Source organism: Littorina saxatilis, linkage group LG14, assembly GCF_037325665.1.
Source record: "Littorina saxatilis isolate snail1 linkage group LG14, US_GU_Lsax_2.0, whole genome shotgun sequence".
NCBI classification, from domain to species: Eukaryota; Metazoa; Mollusca; class Gastropoda; order Littorinimorpha; family Littorinidae; genus Littorina; species Littorina saxatilis.
In genome coordinates, this window is record NC_090258.1 from 25862796 (window position 1) to 25882879 (window position 20084).

Below are 20084 nucleotides of genomic sequence, written 5' to 3' on the forward strand. Positions count from 1 at the left end.
TCAAAGAAGTTGTAAGTGTTGAAAGTTAGTGGGTCACTGGGTGTTATTCTTACCTATAGGTAAGCAAAATAATGTGGCTACAGCGGAAGTAATGCTGGCTGGAATCTGGAGTGCTAAAGGTTAATATTTTATTTTTTTAATTTTTAATTTTTTTTCCCAAATGCCAAAAAAAAGTCTAGGGTCACGCGAAAAAATAGGGTCGGTCGGGTTACCGTAAACAGACTTTTTGTTGTTGTTGTGTGCCTTATTGTGGTTTTGGGTAATGATTATTTATGACATCACATACTTCTAACATCTGCGAAGCCTCATTGTTATAGATGCGTGTTTTGTGGATATTGGCAATGATTATTGTGGTTATGGGTGATGATTATGTATGACAAACTTTTAACATCAGCTAAACATCATTGTTAAGGCTGCGTGTATTGTGGGCGTTGCAGAAATTGGAGAACGACTGCATTCAGGATTTGATGAATCACTGCATTCACTCCACCAGACAGGGGCCACAACCCATGTTCAACATTCTTTTCAGGGTTGGTATTAAAACAACACTTGTGGGTTGTTTTTTACTGTCTGTCTTTATTTCTTATTTGTCTTTCTTTCTTTCAATCTTTTTTTCGTTCCTTTTTTCTTTCAAGTAATCTTGGATGTATTACTTTTCTGATGAGCCGTGTGACACATTACAGATGTATGTTTACCATGGATTGTATAATAATAATAATAATAATAATAATAAATGAGCATTTATATAGCGCAACATCATAACTTTACAATTATGCTCTTTGCGCTTGACACATTTAAAATTAAAACACAGTTATACAAGCATTTACATCTACATTCATAGTCAACAACGCTTAATTAAAAGCATACACCCATCAAACATACATTACAACAATAAACAAAAAAACAAAAACAGAGAAATTTCATTAATTTCAAAACAGTTAACAGCACCATGATCATGTGTGAATCATTGCCTGTTTACTCCCCCAGACCGGCCTACCCTTACGATTTGGGCAGAATTTACTACGATTGTTAACCCAAACTACGGCACCACGCTTTCCACAATGGAAGTACGATTTTTAAGAAACCAAAAGTACGATTTTTTGCATCTCATCTCGATGTAAATCCGATGTGTATTGTTGCTCCCGCAGAGCTTGCGTTTGCACCTGCGCGACATCGTTTGGACAATATCCGGTCATTTCCGGTCTGTTCAGCCACATACAAGATGGACGCCGCCGTTCGCATTACAATGAATTAGCAACGCGTGGAAAATCTGAGTCCCCATGAGACGGACGAGTCTGATGAGGAAGCTGGTCACAGTGGTGGTAAAAGGATTGCTGTGAAAAAGAAAAAAGCCATTCAACAGAAATACAAAGGCAGCTAAATGGAATCGTGGCCATGTCTAGGACCTTAATCAAAAGGCCCAAAGCACGTCTTGTGTTCCCTTTGCCACTGTGACTTTTCGTGTGCACACATTGGAAAATATGACTGTGCATAGCACATCGGGACAATTTATCACAAGGATGCAGTAAAGAGAGCTGACGGAAACCAAAAGACAAAAGATGTTCGATTTACCTGTTCCTTTATCAGGAAGTCTGAGTCGAGTGATACAGTAACAAAACTGGAGGGAGAAATTATCCGAGCAGAAGTGACAATGTGCGAAATGATTGCCGAATGGAATCTTGATTACACCTTCTTCCACCAGATTACTCTTTTTGGCTTGGCTCATTACACCTTGTAATTTTTGGGGTAGGCAGGTCTGCTCCTCACTTAGAAATAGGAAGTATATGCAGATCTGAACTTTTTTTTCTGATTTTGCGTCGTTTCACATTCTCAGGTAATGTACAGCCTGCCTTTTTGTATTGAGGGCGCTGCAGGAACATGTTACCGCCGCGCATCAAAAACGGCATGCTCCGAAGCTAGTGCTCAGGAAAACAGGAATGGCAGCTTTAGTGTTAGGGTTTCATTTCGACGACAAAACTCTTTTTGAATACTACGGTTATAGCATATGGATTGCACGAATTAAGAGATGGTGAAAAGTATTTTCACTCTAGAAGTAATTATTGACTGAAAATGTTTCAATTTTTTTTCACTAATGATCAATGCCTGTTTCGTCTGTCCAACTCGAGCACAGCCCTCATTGCCTGACATTTTGTCCGCCATTTTTAAAGTGCTTGCACAAAGCAAATCGTTTCTTAAGTTAAAAAAAAAAAAAGCGACCATCGAGGGTATTTCGCGTTAAGAAATGAAGGGCAGGATTTACCTGTGATTTAGACCAAGTGTGTATTACAGGTGAAAAGAATAGCACCTGATTAGTAAGTGTCTTATGTTGCAGGTGTTGCACTATTTCCACAGCCAGAAGAAGCAGAGGGGAGTGGACTCCATGTTGCTCAAACTCTACAATCCCTTCCTCTGGAGGTCGCTCAGTGTAAGTGGCATACACGCAGTGGTCTCCCTTTCACAACAGCTGCTCTGCATTTGACAGAGTTATCTCCTTGCCTTGAGCGTGAGCTATAGCTATTGATAGTACAGTGGAACCCCCCTTTTAAGACCCCCCAATTAAAGACTTCCTCCATTTTAAGACCAAGGGTGGGACTTTTCCGCGAATCCGCGGATTTCCGCGGACACAACTTACGTATTCCGCTGGAGTAATCTATTTTTCAGTGTCCCATTTCATCACAGTATCTATAACTTGTTGACTGAATGATATGGAGAGAAGTGAAGATGGAACAGAACACTGGAGGCTTGAGAGTTAAAGGCACAGTAAGCCTCCCGTAAACCATCACAGAGCTCCCCGAGCGTCTACATACAGTACAAGCATACTTCCATTTAAACGCTCACCGAACGGGAACATCCTGGCTGCTTTCTGTCGAGCGTGAGAAATTTTCAAAGAATTTATTTTCGTGGACTTGGCCCTGAAGAACAATGGCGCCTCGTTTTGGTGCTGGACGGCTGTTATGAATATCCCGGAAATCACGCCCGGACAGTAAGCCTCCCGTAAACCATCACAGATACTGTCAGGCTTTTACACACAGTACAAACACCCTTCCATTTGAACGCTCACCAAACGGGAACATCCTAGGTGCCCTACGTAAAGAGCGAGCAATTTTTAAAGAATTAATTTTGCAGATTGTCTCGAACACTTTTTGGACCCATCCTGAACTCAGGTCAAAAATGAGTTACTTCCCTTAAACTGACAACAGCCGTGGATCGATGATTATCAGAATGTTTTTGGACCGTGGTGCGTTTTTGCGCTAGACCTAACTTTTAAAATCTAGCTTGTTACACAAACATTCTTTAATCATAAAAGAATTCTTTTTTCATCAAGACAAGATCAGTACAATTCGAAGTTGTGAAAGTTTGAAAAAAGAAAAGCCCGGAAGCAGGGTCACGCAATGGTCTTAGCAGACGACGGTTTATCAGTCAGTGCATATCGCCGTTCCTCTCAACAGTCAAAAGCCATCGCTAGAGTTCTTGTGAACCACAGCCGTTTGTTTCGTGCATAAAAACGTGCTATTGTAAATAAGCTCACATCGAGTCGCATTCAAATAAGGCTAACTGACGACTACATTGTGAAAAAGGGAAACTGGATCACACGGGTTCACGATGGCTCAGGGGTAAGATAAACCACGCAAAAATAAATTCTTTGAAAATTGTTCGCTCTTTACGGAGGGCACTTAGGATGTTCTCAATCGGTGAGTGTTTAAATGAAAGGGTGTTTGTACTGTGTGTAAAAGCCTGACCGTATCTGTGATGGTTTACGGGAGGCTTACTGTGCCTTTAAATTGTGCTGACTGAAAACTCCTGATAACTAATAGTCATTTTGAGCTTCAATGCATTGGGGCGTCACTTGGATCATACTATTGCCAGTATTGAATTATGGATACATGGTTCATTACGTTAGTTATGTTACCATTGTTGTGTGAAAGTGTTTTTTGTTTGGTTGGGTGTGTTTTTTGTGGGGTTTTTTTTGGGGGGGGGGGGGGGGGGGGGAGTGCGGAGAATGTCTTTTTTACCACGATTGACAAAAGGGTCTTTTCTTTTTTACCTGATCCAAACGAGTTGAATTTTAGTCTCAGAATGCACCAGATTGCACAGATTTTAATTTTAATGTACCATTTAAAAAAATTCGAACCCCCTAGAGAAAAGGGATTTCCTCTTTTTTCATCACAAGAGAGTCCCACCCCTGTAAGACCCTAACCTCTACTTTTACCCCCATTTTAAGACTCCCTCCTTTGTAGGACCTGATTTTGCTCAGGTTTTTGGAGGTCTTAAAGGGGGGTTCCACTGTAGTAGCTCTGTTTGTTGTGCGTGAGATAGCTCACACCTGCCATTTGTAGAGAGCTGTGACAGGGTCTGGCTGCTGTTGTCTCCTAGTAGCTCTGTTTGTTGTGCGTGAGATAGCTCACACCTGCCATTTGTAGAGAGCTGTGACAGGGTCTGGCTGCTGTTGTCTCCTAGTAGCTCTGTTTCTTGTGCGTGAGATAGCTCACACCTGCCATTTGTAGAGAGCTGTGACAGGGTCTGGCTGCTGTTGTCTCCTAGTAGCTCTGTTTGTTGTGCGTGAGATAGCTCACACCTGCCATTTGTAGAGAGCTGTGACAGGGTCTGGCTGCTGTTGTCTCCTAGTAGCTCTGTTTGTTGTGCGTGAGATAGCTCACACCTGCCATTTGTAGAGAGCTGTGACAGGGTCTGGCTGCTGTTGTCTCCTAGTAGCTCTGTTTGTTGTGCGTGAGATAGCTCACACCTGCCATTTGTAGAGAGCTGTGACAGGGTCTGGCTGCTGTTGTCTCCTAGTAGCTCTGTTTGTTGTGCGTGAGATAGCTCACACCTGCCATTTGTAGAGAGCTGTGACAGGGTCTGGCTGCTGTTGTCTCCTAGTAGCTCTGTTTGTTGTGCGTGAGATAGCTCACACCTGCCATTTGTAGAGAGCTGTGACAGGGTCTGGCTGCTGTTGTCTCCTAGTAGCTCTGTTTGTTGTGCGTGAGATAGCTCACACCTGCCATTTGTAGAGAGCTGTGACAGGGTCTGGCTGCTGTTGTCTCCTAGTAGCTCTGTTTCTTGTGCGTGAGATAGCTCACACCTGCCATTTGTAGAGAGCTGTGACAGGGTCTGGCTGCTGTTGTCTCCTAGTAGCTCTGTTTCTTGTGCGTGAGATAGCTCACACCTGCCATTTGTAGAGAGCTGTGACAGGGTCTGGCTGCTGTTGTCTCCTAGTAGCTCTGTTTCTTGTGCGTGAGATAGCTCACACCTGCCATTTGTAGAGAGCTGTGACAGGGTCTGGCTGCTGTTGTCTCCTAGTAGCTCTGTTTGTTGTGCGTGAGATAGCTCACACCTGCCATTTGTAGAGAGCTGTGACAGGGTCTGGCTGCTGTTGTCTCCTAGTAGCTCTGTTTCTTGTGCGTGAGATAGCTCACACCTGCCATTTGTAGAGAGCTGTGACAGGGTCTGGCTGCTGTTGTCTCCTAGTAGCTCTGTTTCTTGTGCGTGAGATAGCTCACACCTGCCATTTGTAGAGAGCTGTGACAGGGTCTGGCTGCTGTTGTCTCCTAGTAGCTCTGTTTCTTGTGCGTGAGATAGCTCACACCTGCCATTTGTAGAGAGCTGTGACAGGGTCTGGCTGCTGTTGTCTCCTAGTAGCTCTGTTTCTTGTGCGTGAGATAGCTCACACCTGCCATTTGTAGAGAGCTGTGACAGGGTCTGGCTGCTGTTGTCTCCTAGTAGCTCTGTTTCTTGTGCGTGAGATAGCTCACACCTGCCATTTGTAGAGAGCTGTGACAGGGTCTGGCTGCTGTTGTCTCCTAGTAGCTCTGTTTCTTGTGCGTGAGATAGCTCACACCTGCCATTTGTAGAGAGCTGTGACAGGGTCTGGCTGCTGTTGTCTCCTAGTAGCTCTGTTTCTTGTGCGTGAGATAGCTCACACCTGCCATTTGTAGAGAGCTGTGACAGGGTCTGGCTGCTGTTGTCTCCTAGTAGCTCTGTTTCTTGTGCGTGAGATAGCTCACACCTGCCATTTGTAGAGAGCTGTGACAGGGTCTGGCTGCTGTTGTCTCCTAGTAGCTCTGTTTGTTGTGCGTGAGATAGCTCACACCTGCCATTTGTAGAGAGCTGTGACAGGGTCTGGCTGCTGTTGTCTCCTAGTAGCTCTGTTTCTTGTGCGTGAGATAGCTCACACCTGCCATTTGTAGAGAGCTGTGACAGGGTCTGGCTGCTGTTGTCTCCCAATAGCTCTGTTTCTTGTGCGTGAGATAGCTCACACCTGCCATTTGTAGAGAGCTGTGACAGGGTCTGGCTGCTGTTGTCTCCCAATAGCTCTGTTTCTTGTGCGTGAGATAGCTCACACCTGCCATTTGTAGAGAGCTGTGACAGGGTCTGGCTGCTGTTGTCTCCTAGTAGCTCTGTTTCTTGTGCGTGAGATAGCTCACACCTGCCATTTGTAGAGAGCTGTGACAGGGTCTGGCTGCTGTTGTCTCCTAGTAGCTCTGTTTCTTGTGCGTGAGATAGCTCACACCTGCCATTTGTAGAGAGCTGTGACAGGGTCTGGCTGCTGTTGTCTCCTAGTAGCTCTGTTTCTTGTGCGTGAGATAGCTCACACCTGTCATTTGTAGAGAGCTGTGACAGGGCCTGGCTGCTGTTGTCTCCCAATAGCTCTGTTTCTTGTGCGTGAGATAGCTCACACCTGCCATTTGTAGAGAGCTGTGACAGGGTCTGGCTGCTGTTGTTTCCCAATAGCTCTGTTTCTTGTGCGTGAGATAGCTCACACCTGCCATTTGTAGAGAGCTGTGACAGGGTCTGGCTGCTGTTGTCTCCTAGTAGCTCTGTTTCTTGTGCGTGAGATAGCTCACACCTGCCATTTGTAGAGAGCTGTGACAGGGTCTGGCTGCTGTTGTCTCCTAGTAGCTCTGTTTCTTGTACGTGAGATAGCTCACACCTGCCATTTGTAGAGAGCTGTGACAGGGTCTGGCTGCTGTTGTCTCCCAATAGCTCTGTTTCTTGTGCGTGAGATAGCTCACACCTGCCATTTGTAGAGAGCTGTGACAGGGTCTGGCTGCTGTTGTCTCCCAATAGCTCTGTTTCTTGTGCGTGAGATAGCTCACACCTGCCATTTGTAGAGAGCTGTGACAGGGTCTGGCTGCTGTTGTCTCCTAGTAGCTCTGTTTCTTGTACGTGAGATAGCTCACACCTGCCATTTGTAGAGAGCTGTGACAGGGTCTGGCTGCTGTTGTCTCCCAATAGCTCTGTTTCTTGTACGTGAGATAGCTCACACCTGCCATTTGTGGAGAGCTGTGACAGGGTCTGGCTGCTGTTGTCTCCTAGTAGCTCTGTTTCTTGTGCGTGAGATAGCTCACACCTGCCATTTGTGGAGAGCTGTGACAGGGTCTGGCTGCTGTTGTCTCCTAGTAGCTCTGTTTCTTGTGCGTGAGATAGCTCACACCTGCCATTTGTAGAGAGCTGTGACAGGGTCTGGCTGCTGTTGTCTCCTAGTAGCTCTGTTTCTTGTACGTGAGATAGCTCACACCTGCCATTTGTAGAGAGCTGTGACAGGGTCTGGCTGCTGTTGTCTCCTAGAAGCTCTGTTTCTTGTGCGTGAGATAGCTCACACCTGCCATTTGTAGAGAGCTGTGACAGGGCCTGGCTGCTGTTGTCTCCCAATAGCTCTGTTTCTTGTGCGTGAGATAGCTCACACCTGCCATTTGTAGAGAGCTGTGACAGGGTCTGGCTGCTGTTGTTTCCCAATAGCTCTGTTTCTTGTGCGTGAGATAGCTCACACCTGCCATTTGTAGAGAGCTGTGACAGGGTCTGGCTGCTGTTGTCTCCTAGTAGCTCTGTTTCTTGTGCGTGAGATAGCTCACACCTGCCATTTGTAGAGAGCTGTGACAGGGTCTGGCTGCTGTTGTCTCCTAGTAGCTCTGTTTCTTGTGCGTGAGATAGCTCACACCTGCCATTTGTAGAGAGCTGTGACAGGGTCTGGCTGCTGTTGTCTCCTAGTAGCTCTGTTTCTTGTGCGTGAGATAGCTCACACCTGCCATTTGTAGAGAGCTGTGACAGGGCCTGGCTGCTGTTGTCTCCCAATAGCTCTGTTTCTTGTGCGTGAGATAGCTCACACCTGCCATTTGTAGAGAGCTGTGACAGGGTCTGGCTGCTGTTGTTTCCCAATAGCTCTGTTTCTTGTGCGTGAGATAGCTCACACCTGCCATTTGTAGAGAGCTGTGACAGGGTCTAGTACGGTTGCTAGAAGCGCTGACCAACAAGTGTTCAGATATTTTTCTAATTGTCGTTTCTAGATAGTAAAATATGTGCTGAAAACGGTCAGCTATCGCACCATCAAGAAATCGGTTCCCTAGTACCCCTTTAAGGCTCTGGAACCACCCCGGGTGGCAATATCGGGTCGCAACAGAGAGTGTTCCCCATAGCCGGAAAGAGCCTCAACCGTGAAAGATAGAAAGAAAGGTATTGAACAAAAAAGACGCACAACACCAATGTGAACCATTTGTGTTATCATACTTATATTAAAATATTGATGACCATGGAATAAATGGGTTATTTTTAGATTTCTGACAAAAAATCGCGAAAAACATGACAAATTGTCTTTTTTATAGCCTAAACTATGAAAGATTTAAAGACAAGTATTGAACACAAAAGATAGCAATGGATAATGGCAACAACATTTGCTCTCATTGTGGTACAAAATTGTTGATTGTTTTTTAATACTTTTTCGTTTTTGTGGATTTCACAAAGCATACCAATTAAACGGCAGTCCAGGTAACTCGTCCGAATTTTTGAGGCTAAGAGCCTCAACATTTGAAGATAGAAAGACTATCATTGAACAAAAACTATGGTAAACACTAATGTTAATAACTTTTGATCTCACACTGATATTGAAATATTGATGACCATGCAATTAATGGGCTATTTTCAGATTTGTGGGTACAAAATCGCCCAAAACATGACAAATTGTCTTTTTTCTAGCCTAAACTATGAAAGATTTAAAGACAAGTATTGAATATAAAAGATTGCACGAGATAATAGCAACAACATTTGCACTCATTGTTGTACAAAATTGTTGATTGTTCTTGAATATTTTCCGTTTTTGTGGATTTCACAAAGCGTACCGATTAATCGGCAACCCGTGTCAATCATTCGAATTATTTCATGCTGCGCCAAAACGATTGAAAATGGATGGAATATTAGTGTTTGAAGACAAAAGGCGCACATTGTCATGTTAAGCATATCTTGTTACACCGTATACACATCAAAATCGTGATAGCTCTTGGTTTGAATGTTACAATGTTTGATTTTGTGCAAGTTACACACATTGATACTGACAAAATGTAATGATATTCCAGGACAATATATCCAGCGCGCTCTTTGGGTCCCCAAAACACTGTACATGGTGAGTCCCATTATGGTGCCAAAGTAGAAAATAATTATATTCACTTTAGCGATAGTCCGCAGTAGACGACATCAAATGACACAGACTGTAATGATAACTCAAAACTCGTCATCGCTTTCAGCAAACGCGTCAAAGTCAACCTCCTCATCTTCTTCCTCGTCTTCCTCGTCATCCTCTTCTTCACAACCACCATCTGCCAGAAGATCGATCAGCGACACAGGTAGGATGGGCTTGAGGCACCACACGGGTTCCAGGACACCGTCTGCATTTTTCGTCCATCCCTGCCCCTGGTCGTAGGGTTTGGGCCTCTCCAGAATGCCTTCATGAGCACGCTTGTACAGGGCAACGCGGTGGTTTACTCGCTGAATGTGCGGCATCAGAGCAGATTGGCAGGGAGGCATGCGGGCTAGATCGACCTTACACTTGGACGTGAGTTTCTCGTTGTCTCCCACCATCTTGCGGAGTAGCTTTCCACGAACGACATCAACTGATTTCTCACGATTGTAATTGTACATGATCAGGCACGTATAAACTCTTCCAACTGCTTCACCACCCGAAGTTTGACATCCCAGTCGTCACCAAGCTGCCTGAATGCCGTGTGAAACTTGGGATTTTTCTCCAGTTTCTTAAGGGCCCCACCTTCACCTTTCCTTTGAATGCACTGGTGCAGTCCTCTCCGCTGTACACATAGAACCCAAGAAGAGTGGCACAGTAGTCATGCCCCAGGGACTCTGCAAGCTCAGAGAGGTTGATCAGTTGCCGATGTTTTCCTGATCCCGTATCCAGGTATACAGTCAACTTGATGGCTTCAGCGTGGTAGAGAAGAATGACAAAGATGTCCGTGTCCGGGGTTCTGACCACAGCGTTCTTGTATCCCAGCGCTGCGGCATGATGGAGGTACAGCACCACCCATCATGACTTTGTCCAAGTCCAATGGTTCGTCTAGTTGCTGTGACTTGACGAGAAGTAGAAACGCGATGTCGCTTTGCACCTGGTACTGGAGGGCCTTTCCTTGTGGGGATGTGAGCGTGACCTTCTTGCTGCAAGCCTCCATTGTCTTAAGTTTCTGCCTCTTTATAGTGTCAAAGAAGCTTCCTGGCTCTCCACTTTGAAGGCGGGTGATGAAGTCAGTTTTGGCGACCATGCCTTTAGCTTCCGCCTCATCGAACGCAGAAGAAGAAGAAGAAGCTTCCGCCTGAAGCAAGTCCTGTTCGACGTCCATGCGGACAGGGGCACCAGACGCCAAGGAGTAGAGCCTGTCTTTGTCTGAGATGGAAAACGGGTTCGTGAAGTTCTTGACAGCAGTGATGACTCTCTGAACAGCCTCCTCGCTTTTCTTGATTTCGGTCTTCTCCAGTTCGCGATGTCTCCCCACCTTTGGATAGTCTAGATCGTCGAGGAGGTTCACCATCTCCAAGGTCTTTTCATAGACTGGGATGTCAAACTTCGGGTGGTGAAGCAGTTGGAAGAGTTTACGTGCCTGATGTACAATTACAGTCGTGAGAAATCAGTTGATGTCGTTCGTGGAAAGCTACTCCGCAAGATGGTGGGAGACAACGAGAAACTCACGTCCAAGTGTAAGGTCGATCTAGCCCGCATGCCTCCCTGCCAATCTGCTCTGATGCCGCACATTCAGCGAGTAAACCACCGCGTTGCCCTGTACAAGCGTGCTCATGAAGGCATTCTGGAGAGGCCCAAACTCTACGACCAGGGGCAGGGATGGACGAAAAATGCAGACGGTGTCCTGGAACCCGTGTGGTGCCTCAAGCCCATCCTACCTGTGTCGCTGATCGATCTTCTGGCAGATGGTGGTTGTGAAGAAGAGGATGACGAGGAAGAAGATGAGGAGGTTGACTTTGACGCGTTTGCTGAAAGCGATGACGAGTTTTGAGTTATCATTACAGTCTGTGTCATTTGATGTCGTCTACTGCGGACTATCGCTAAAGTGAATATAATTATTTTCTACTTTGGCACCACAATGGGACTCACCATGTACAGTGTTTTGGGGACCCAAAGAGCGCGCTGGATATATTGTCCTGGAATATCATTACATTTTGTCAGTATCAATGTGTGTAACTTGCACAAAATCAAACATTGTAACATTCAAACCAAGAGCTATCACGATTTTGATGTGTATACGGTGTAACAAGATATGCTTAACATGACAATGTGCGCCTTTTGTCTTCAAACACTAATATTCCATCCATTTTCAATCGTTTTGGCGCAGCATGAAATAATTCGAATGATTGACACGGGTTGCCGATTAATCGGTACGCTTTGTGAAATCCACAAAAACGGAAAATATTCAAGAACAATCAACAATTTTGTACAACAATGAGTGCACATGTTGTTCCTATTATCCCGTTCAATCTTTTATATTCAATACTTGTCTTTAAATCTTTCATAGTTTAGGCTAGAAAAAAGACAATTTGTCATGTTTTGGGCGATTTTGTACCCACAAATCTGAAAATAGCCCATTAATTGCATGGTCATCAATATTTCAATATCAGTGTGAGATCAAAAGTTATTAACATTAGTGTTTGCCATAGTTTTTGTTCAATGATAGTCTTTCTATCTTCAAATGTTGAGGCTCTTAGCCGCAAAAATTTGGACGAGTTACCTGGACTGCCGTTTAATTGGTATGCTTTGTGAAATCCACAAAAACGGAAAAGTATTAAAAAACAATCAACAATTTTGTACAACAATGAGAGCAAATGTTGTTGCCATTATCCATTGCAATCTTTTGTGTTCAATACTTGTCTTTAAATCTTTCATAGTTTAGGCTATAAAAAAAACAATTTGTCATGTTTTTCGCGATTTTTTGTCAGAAATCTAAAAATAACCCATTTATTCCATGGTCATCAATATTTTAATATAATTATGATAACACAAATGGTTCACATTGGTGTTGTGCGTCTTTTTTGTTCAATACCTTTCTTTCTATCTTTCACGGTTGAGGCTCTTTCCGGCTATGGGGAACACTCTCTGTTGCGACCCGATATTGCCACCCGGGGTGGTTCCAGAGCCTTAAAGGGGTACTAGGGAACCGATTTCTTGATGGTGCGATAGCTGACCGGTTTCAGCACATATTTTACTATCTAGAAACGACAATTAGAAAAATATCTGAACACTTGTTGGTCAGCGCTTCTAGCCACTAAACTAGTCTGGCTGCTGTTGTCTCCTAGTAGCTCTGTTTCTTGTGCGTGAGATAGCTCACACCTGCCATTTGTAGAGAGCTGTGACAGGGTCTGGCTGCTGTTGTCTCCTAGTAGCTCTGTTTCTTGTGCGTGAGATAGCTCACACCTGCCATTTGTAGAGAGCTGTGACAGGGTCTGGCTGCTGTTGTCTCCTAGTAGCTCTGTTTGTTGTGCGTGAGATAGCTCACACCTGCCATTTGTAGAGAGCTGTGACAGGGTCTGGCTGCTGTTGTCTCCTAGTAGCTCTGTTTCTTGTGCGTGAGATAGCTCACACCTGCCATTTGTAGAGAGCTGTGACAGGGTCTGGCTGCTGTTGTCTCCTAGTAGCTCTGTTTCTTGTGCGTGAGATAGCTCACACCTGCCATTTGTAGAGAGCTGTGACAGGGTCTTGCTGCTGTTGTCGAGGGTTGCCTGCCTAAAGGCCGTAGCAAGGTTTTGTGGAATTTTACAGTGGAGCGAAATGAATGTTTACTCCTCTGTAACAAAACACACAGTTCATTGCTTATAACAAAATTAGTATCACAACATACACTATTCCTTCAGCTTTCTTTATTCAAGAAACACTTTATCGATTTGTTCACTTGTATTTGCATAATATTCGGTTTTCTAAGGCATACACAAGATACGGTCCTAATGCAGGCCACTGAACAGAAATTCACAGTAGATAGCGGGAGCCTTATCACCTTATCTCTTGTTCCCCTTCCCAGGCACGCCGAGAACTGGGTGTTTGTTTACAGGACCTGCCAGCGCTGCAGCCTTAATTTCACTTACAGCTAGAGAGGGGAAAAAGCGTGTGCATTGAGTGTCTGCAATAGGACCGTATCTGGATATAGGGTTTGGCCACTGCAGTAAACGTCATGATATCGGTCGACTTTAAAACTGTAACTTGCCATACGGGCTTTGTGCAGAAAGATTTGCTAACAGACTTTTGTAAAAAGCAAATAGCATGAACGCATTATATACAACAACGGCCCTTAATCTGACCTGAGAGAACCCAACAAAACACATCGTCTGTGCAATAAAGCCGTATTTAGTAAATGCAAAAAGCATTTTTGATTACAAGAATAGTACAGGTTCACTGTAGTTAATCAGTTAGTAGGTAGTCCTGATCAGCTGTGGAGGGAGTAGTTGCTGACATCAGAACTAATACTAATACCAGTCAACAACATTTCATTCAATAAAATATCAACACGGAGAACAATAAACATTCATGCAAAACAACAAAGAAGTGCAACATACACATGATTCTAACAAACTGTGATCTGCAACAAGAAAAGAAATGATAACTATCAAGAAATAAAACAACTACCAAGGAAAAATACAAGTTCCTAAAACATATTTAATAAAAATGAAAATGATGATGCGAGAGAACTGTTGCCAGCTTTGGGGGGATTCTTGGTTAGAAATTGTTGGCTCAGTAATTCGAAGTTAAAAAGGGAAATGAAATAACTGACTTACTGAGTGACAACGGCAGCTACATGACGTTGTTTCATTATTGTCCTCTGCACCGAAAACACAACTCATAATAAATGTGTCTGCTTAACCTGTGTGAGGTTTCTTGGTAAACAGTCTTGTCACATAGTATCCTGACAGTGAAACTGCACGACTTTGACGCTTGAGCTGTGTACGTGAACACCACAGTTTTCGGTTTACAGCACACAATAAAAGCTCCCACATGATTAAAGACATTGTGTCAAACGATTCAAAATAACGAACGCTTGTCACGAATTCGAAGCATTCCAAACCAAAGTAGACTTTTTTTTTTTTTTTTACTTACTTAGACGTTTTGTTCTTGTTTTCAGACATAGTCTAACACGGTCATGTTCGTACATGACATGTAATTCATTTCTGTTGTCTGAGACAGTCGGATATATACAACTCGGGCAATCGGAGAGTTCGATAAAACAAAGAGTACTTTTCTCTAGTCAGAGTCGGCGTCCTCTTCTTCAAGATCTGGTTCAGGAAGCTTGTCAGCTGCAGATGTGGAGGAAGGCAACGCTTTGTAGTAATCGTGGTGTTGCTCAGGAATGATGGCCGACTTGCAGAGAGAAAGCAGATCCCGTTTTTTGGCCTCGGAAATAGGCAGTTTAGATGAATAACGGGGGGCAATTGTTGTCTTTGTCAAGGATGACGTGCGCCCTCGTTTGCCGCTGGTTACCAACCTGAGGACCCTGTATTCCTCTTCATCGAACGAGGTCTTGAGGTACAGCAGTTCCTCCTCTCCCTGGACGAACTGCAGGCACTTCACGGTCAGCCAATTGACCCTCTGACCATTGATGTCGGTCTTGGTGTTTCGCACTGCAGAACAAGCTAGTTGCTTGACGTCCAGGAAGTCGGTGTGCTTCAATGGAATGACAACATAGGGCTGTCCTCGCCTCGCCATACGCAAAATAATATCCCATCCACACGGTGTGTAGATGGGAGTGTGCTTTTTGGCAAAGGTGATTGCCGAATGCATACTGTCACACTCCATTTGCGTGTGGCCAGTTTCAAGGTATTTGTGTCGGATGACCTTGATGTTGCTGATGTTGTTCACAGCATGTACCATTGCAGCTGCCAGGTATTGGTTGCGATTCTGCCCAGAACAACAGTCGGAGAAAATTGTGACTTCCTCAACACTTTTAGGAAGAGAAGACAGGTAGATGTAGAGGCACGTAGCAATTTCACAAGAACCTCTCTTCCCTTCCGACTCATCCCACGTAAAACAGGTCCCCTTCTTGTCTGCCAGTGAATACACGGTGAAATTGTACACTGACAGTTTCCTCTTGTAATACAATTGGCTTACAAGACCACAAGGCGCCTGTAATACGGCTTGCAAGTCGATGGTGACAACATGTTTGCTAGGGTTAGCTGTTGCTTCTCTTTTGTCTCCGTCTTTCTCGTCTCTGGCCCTGTTCTTCCTGTCAATGTGTTCCTTAAACCGCTGCTTCTCTTCGTCTGATGCAGTGCCCTGTTTGAGTTTGCTGTCATGTATGACGCAAATGGCACACTGATCTTTCTTGGGGGTATGGAAAGAGTAGTTAAAGTTTTCATTAAAGATTTGTCGATATTTTTTCTGTGACACAGGCCGTTGTTCTTGTTGTTGACACCTCTCCAGGTATAAGTCGTACATTTTCTTGATGGTCAGGTTTGATGGTAGGTACATTCTCTGTGTGTCCTTTCTGGTGTAATGGGACTCCACCACAGGAAAAGAAGAAATGTGTTCTGTTGCTTGGTTAACAGACTCCTCGCTGAATTTGTTGTGAGGAGGAGCTTTTCCCCGCCGTCCTGTTGCACAGAAAACACCACCGCAAGTGTTTTCCAGGGCATGGTCGACATACGTTTCTCCTTTGGCTAATGTGGAGAGGAAGAACTTCTTACACACCCTGTGGACTGTTCCCTCGACTGTAAACGTGAAGACACGGCACACTTGACGTTTTTTCTGAGAAGGCTGGTTGTCTTCACCTAAAATGGTTACTGTCTTCTTCTGCTTTACATTCGTACAAACGAAGTCCTTTTGTCGCTCGTACGTTCCCAGTGCATAGAATGTCTGAAACAATTCTAAGCGTTGGTCCGATGACATTTTCTGGGTACACCTGTACCTGCACTTCGAGCAATCAACAGGTCCCATTGTTTTGGCTGGAACTGTACTGCCATTTTGGGAAATGTACTCTTTACCTTCCAGGTGCAAAACTTTTCTTACATTCTTTTTCCATTTTTCTGGTTCTGCTTCCCTTTTCCTCACAATTCTTTTCTTTGGAGGTGTGTTGTACGATCCCTGTTTTCTGGGAGTGATTGGGGCAGTGTCTACAGGAGCTAGTGGACGGGAGTCAAGTTGGTCAGGTGTGGAAGGAGTCATTGGACGGGAGTCTTGGCCAGGTGCGGAAGGAGTCACTGGACGGGAGTCTTGGTCAGGTGCGGAGGGATTCACTGGATGGGCGTCTTGGTCAGGGGTGGAGGGATTCACTGGACGGGAGTCTTGGTCATGTGTGGAGGGATTCACTGGATGGGAGTCTTGGTCAGGTACGGAGGAAGTCACTGGACGGGAGTCTTGGTCAGGGGTGGAGGGATTCACTGGACGGGAGTCTTGGTCAGGTGTGGAGGAAGTCACTGGATGGGCGTCTTGGTCAGGTGCGGAGGGATTCACTGGATGGGCGTCTTGGTCAGGTACGGAGGAAGTCACTGGACGGAAGTCTTGGTCAGGTGCGGAGGGATTCACTGGATGGGCGTCTTGGTCAGGGGTGGAGGGATTCACTGGACGGGAGTCTTGGTCATGTGCGGAGGGATTCACTGGATGGGCGTCTTGGTCAGGTGCGGAGGAAGTCACTGGACGGGAGTCTTGGTCATGTGCGGAAGGAGTCACTGGACGGTAGTCTTGATCAGGTGCGGAAGGAGTCACTGGATGGGCGTCTTGGTCAGCTTTGGAGGAAGTCACTGGATGGGAGTCTTGGTCAGGTGCGGAGGGATTCACTGGATGGCTGTCCTGATCAGCTGTGGAGGGAGTAGTTGCTGACTTTGCAGTGACTTTCCCTGGTCTGGAACGTACATGGCAGGCATCATAGTGGGTCGGCTCGTGGGCGACAAAGGCCAATGTGATGGATGTGTCATCGCTGTTTCCAGTTGTTGGAAGCACGTCTATGACAGGTGTGAAGGGATCACTGGAGTAGATTCTGACCACCCTTTCGGACCAATCGGCAAGTGCTTGAGGTAAAAGATCTGCAGCGTCATTGCTCCATTTACCTGGACTGCGCAGTTCCTGGACATTGAAGAAGTATCGCAGGAAGCGCTCATTTTCGTCTTCTGTACTGTAGTTTGCTATGAAATTTATGTAGGTTCCGAAGTTGTCACTCAGCTGATTGCACAAGCAGGTTCTAAGTTCCAAATGCGTGATATCTTCAAAGTGTTCAACTGCAGCGTTAAAGAAACAGTTCCCATCTGGAGCAATCTCCTGCCTCTGCAGTCCGTTGGCACACAAAAGATTGTCTAGTCTACTTTTGTGAGTTTTTTGGGCTTTCAAAAAGTGATCATGAGTTTTTTTACTTGCATCCCCAGCTTGTGCCATCTCTATGTCAATAACTGGTGTCATTTTCTTGTGGAGTTTACGAAGTCGCTTACCTCGTGGTTCATGCAAGTGGTTTTCTAGTTCATCAGACCATTCAGTTTCATCTGAAGGCAGATATGTTGGGTCCATGAGTGTGGAATCGTTGTTAGGACCTGTCTTCAAAATAAGGGGCTCTTCGTCGGATGAGTTGAACAACCCATGACCTCGAACTTGCTTTGTAATGAGGGGTTCTTCATCAGATGAATCAAAACCAGGCTGCGTCACTTTCGTGATGAGAGGCTCCTCGTCTGATGAATTGAACGCCCCTGTTGTATCCATTTGAGACGTGAAAGACGTCGCAAGTTGTAGGTACACGCTGTTGCTTTCGTCATCTGACTCCATGATGTAGATCCTGCAAAATGTCACATAATTATGACAGGGCTAGTACAAGGCTATACAGACTGTGGATGGTATTTACTATTAACATTGCTTTTCACTATTCTTGGTTAAGTTTTAGATGTGTGTGTGTGTGTGTGTGTGTGTGTGTGTGTGTGTGTGTGTGTGTGTGTGTGTGTGTGTGTGTGTGTGTTAAAAAGGGAAATACACAGATATTTATTATGGAATTTAATCATACAAAGTCAACACACACACACACACACACACACACACACACACACACACACACACACACACTATCTCACTCACACTCACACACACAAATAAAACTATCAATTAATAGAAAACATTACAAGTAACTTACCTCTCATATGGCGGTTTCAAACACTTCGCAGAAAGAAAGCCGAAGACTGAATTGACTGCAGCTTCCCACGGTGGAGTGTCTGGATGTGAGTGAAACAATGCAGCTTCCCATCTCCAATGTTTATCTCATGGCACCGTTATCTGGAAGGTGATGCACCTGCCTAAGGGGTACCGTTAGTATTCCCACAGGATGTCGTTTATCAGCCGTAGTGAAGTGTCAGGAAGCAAATTCAACGGGTGTGTGGCCTCAGTTAATTGGATTTTTAAACATCGGTCTAGTTAGTTGTTCCGCTAACGCAGAAACTTATGAGAATGTAAAACATTATCACTATGAGCATTTTCCTTTTTACAGCTGATAGTTTGAAATGTTTACAATCATATTGGCTCATGTCTTCTTTGAATCGCTATACACATTGCAAACACACACATGTTTGTTTAGGAAGTGTGAAAGGAATCTCAAAATCGACAGCGAAACTAAAACAAACAACTACAACTACAACTACAACAACAATAAAACAACAAGTGACACATGAATTAATTCAGTCTAAAAGTCAGTCAACATGCACACTGCAACTAATCTCACATTATTTTATTGAATACAGTCGTTGTTATGAAACAACAGCAAAGTATGGGATGATTTTTCAGATCATGCCACAAAATAAGGTTGTTTTGTTTCTGCAGGCTGACCAAAGTTTGGTTTGAATTGGGCCGTACAAAAACGTGCAATCATTAAACCCGCAGAAATCACCGAGTGTTAGGGGATTTGCATCTGTAAAATAACCTTAATTTGAGCTACGGCCATTTGGCAGGCTTCCCGTTGCAGAGAGTGAGTGTATGGCGATCGCCAGCCTAAGCGCCGCATTTGGAGATACGGTCTTTAGGCAGGCAGATCAGCGCCAGGCAGTTATCACTCATACCACTTAACTCGGAATGAGTTCTTTCCGCAGTCAACAATTCCGTTACTTTGTAATACCTGTTTTAAGTTCTCTTAATTACTGAGCTAATTAAGCGGCGGAAATAAAAATCAACAACACACAATTGATCTTACATTCAAGCTCGTTCTGATAATGTAAAAAAAAAAAAATCCCCAGAAATTGAATTACGGCCTTTAGGCAGGCAACCCTCGTTGTCTCCTAGTAGCTCTGTTTCTTGTGCGTGAGATATAGCTCACACCTGCCATTTGTAGAGAGCTGTGACAGGGTCTGGCTGCTGTTGTTTCCCAATAGCTCTGTTTCTTGTGCGTGAGATAGCTCACACCTGCCATTTGTAGAGAGCTGTGACAGGGTCTGGCTGCTGTTGTCTCCTAGTAGCTCTGTTTCTTGTGCGTGAGATAGCTCACACCTGCCATTTGTAGAGAGCTGTGACAGGGTCTGGCTGCTGTGGTTTCCCAATAGCTCTGTTTCTTGTGCGTGAGATAGCTCACACCTGCCATTTGTAGAGAGCTGTGACAGGGTCTGGCTGCTGTTTTCTCCTAATAGCTCCAGGAAACGTTTGAGTACAGCTACACCAGCTTTTACTAGGGGCATTGTTTTAGTGCAAACTCACTAATGTTTGACTGGCTTTGCCTCCAAAGGTAACCAGAGTGTCTCAAACACTTGGTCACATGAGATTTACAAATGTATGCGTAGATAATTCCAGACAAAAAGTAGTACAAACCCGACAGAGTTGTGTTTGAATTCGTCTCTTGGGGTTCCACGTTATTGAATGGTATATTGTT

At 44.7% G+C, this 20084-nt stretch overlaps 2 protein-coding genes across 2 annotated transcripts in view; one reads left to right on the forward strand and one right to left on the reverse strand.

Moving 5' to 3' along the window:
• LOC138947436 (condensin-2 complex subunit G2-like) overlaps positions 1-20084 on the forward strand; it is a 62783-nt gene that overhangs the window by 18583 nt on the left and 24116 nt on the right. The window contains exons 9-10 of the mRNA XM_070318910.1: positions 438-530; positions 2333-2425. Coding sequence (XP_070175011.1) covers positions 438-530; positions 2333-2425 — 186 coding nt within the window. The remainder of the gene's footprint in view (positions 1-437; positions 531-2332; positions 2426-20084) is intronic.
• LOC138947437 (uncharacterized) lies at positions 12998-19487 on the reverse strand. The gene has a single exon (XM_070318911.1). The coding sequence runs from the start codon at positions 18008-18010 to the stop codon at positions 14510-14512; it is 3501 nt and encodes a 1166-aa protein (XP_070175012.1). The 5' UTR covers positions 18011-19487; the 3' UTR covers positions 12998-14509.

What these genes read in the sequence shown, in the direction of transcription:
- LOC138947437 (XM_070318911.1), bottom strand. Translation starts at nt 18,010, where the DNA reads ATGGAGTCAGATGACGAAAGCAACAGCGTGTACCTACAACTTGCGACG.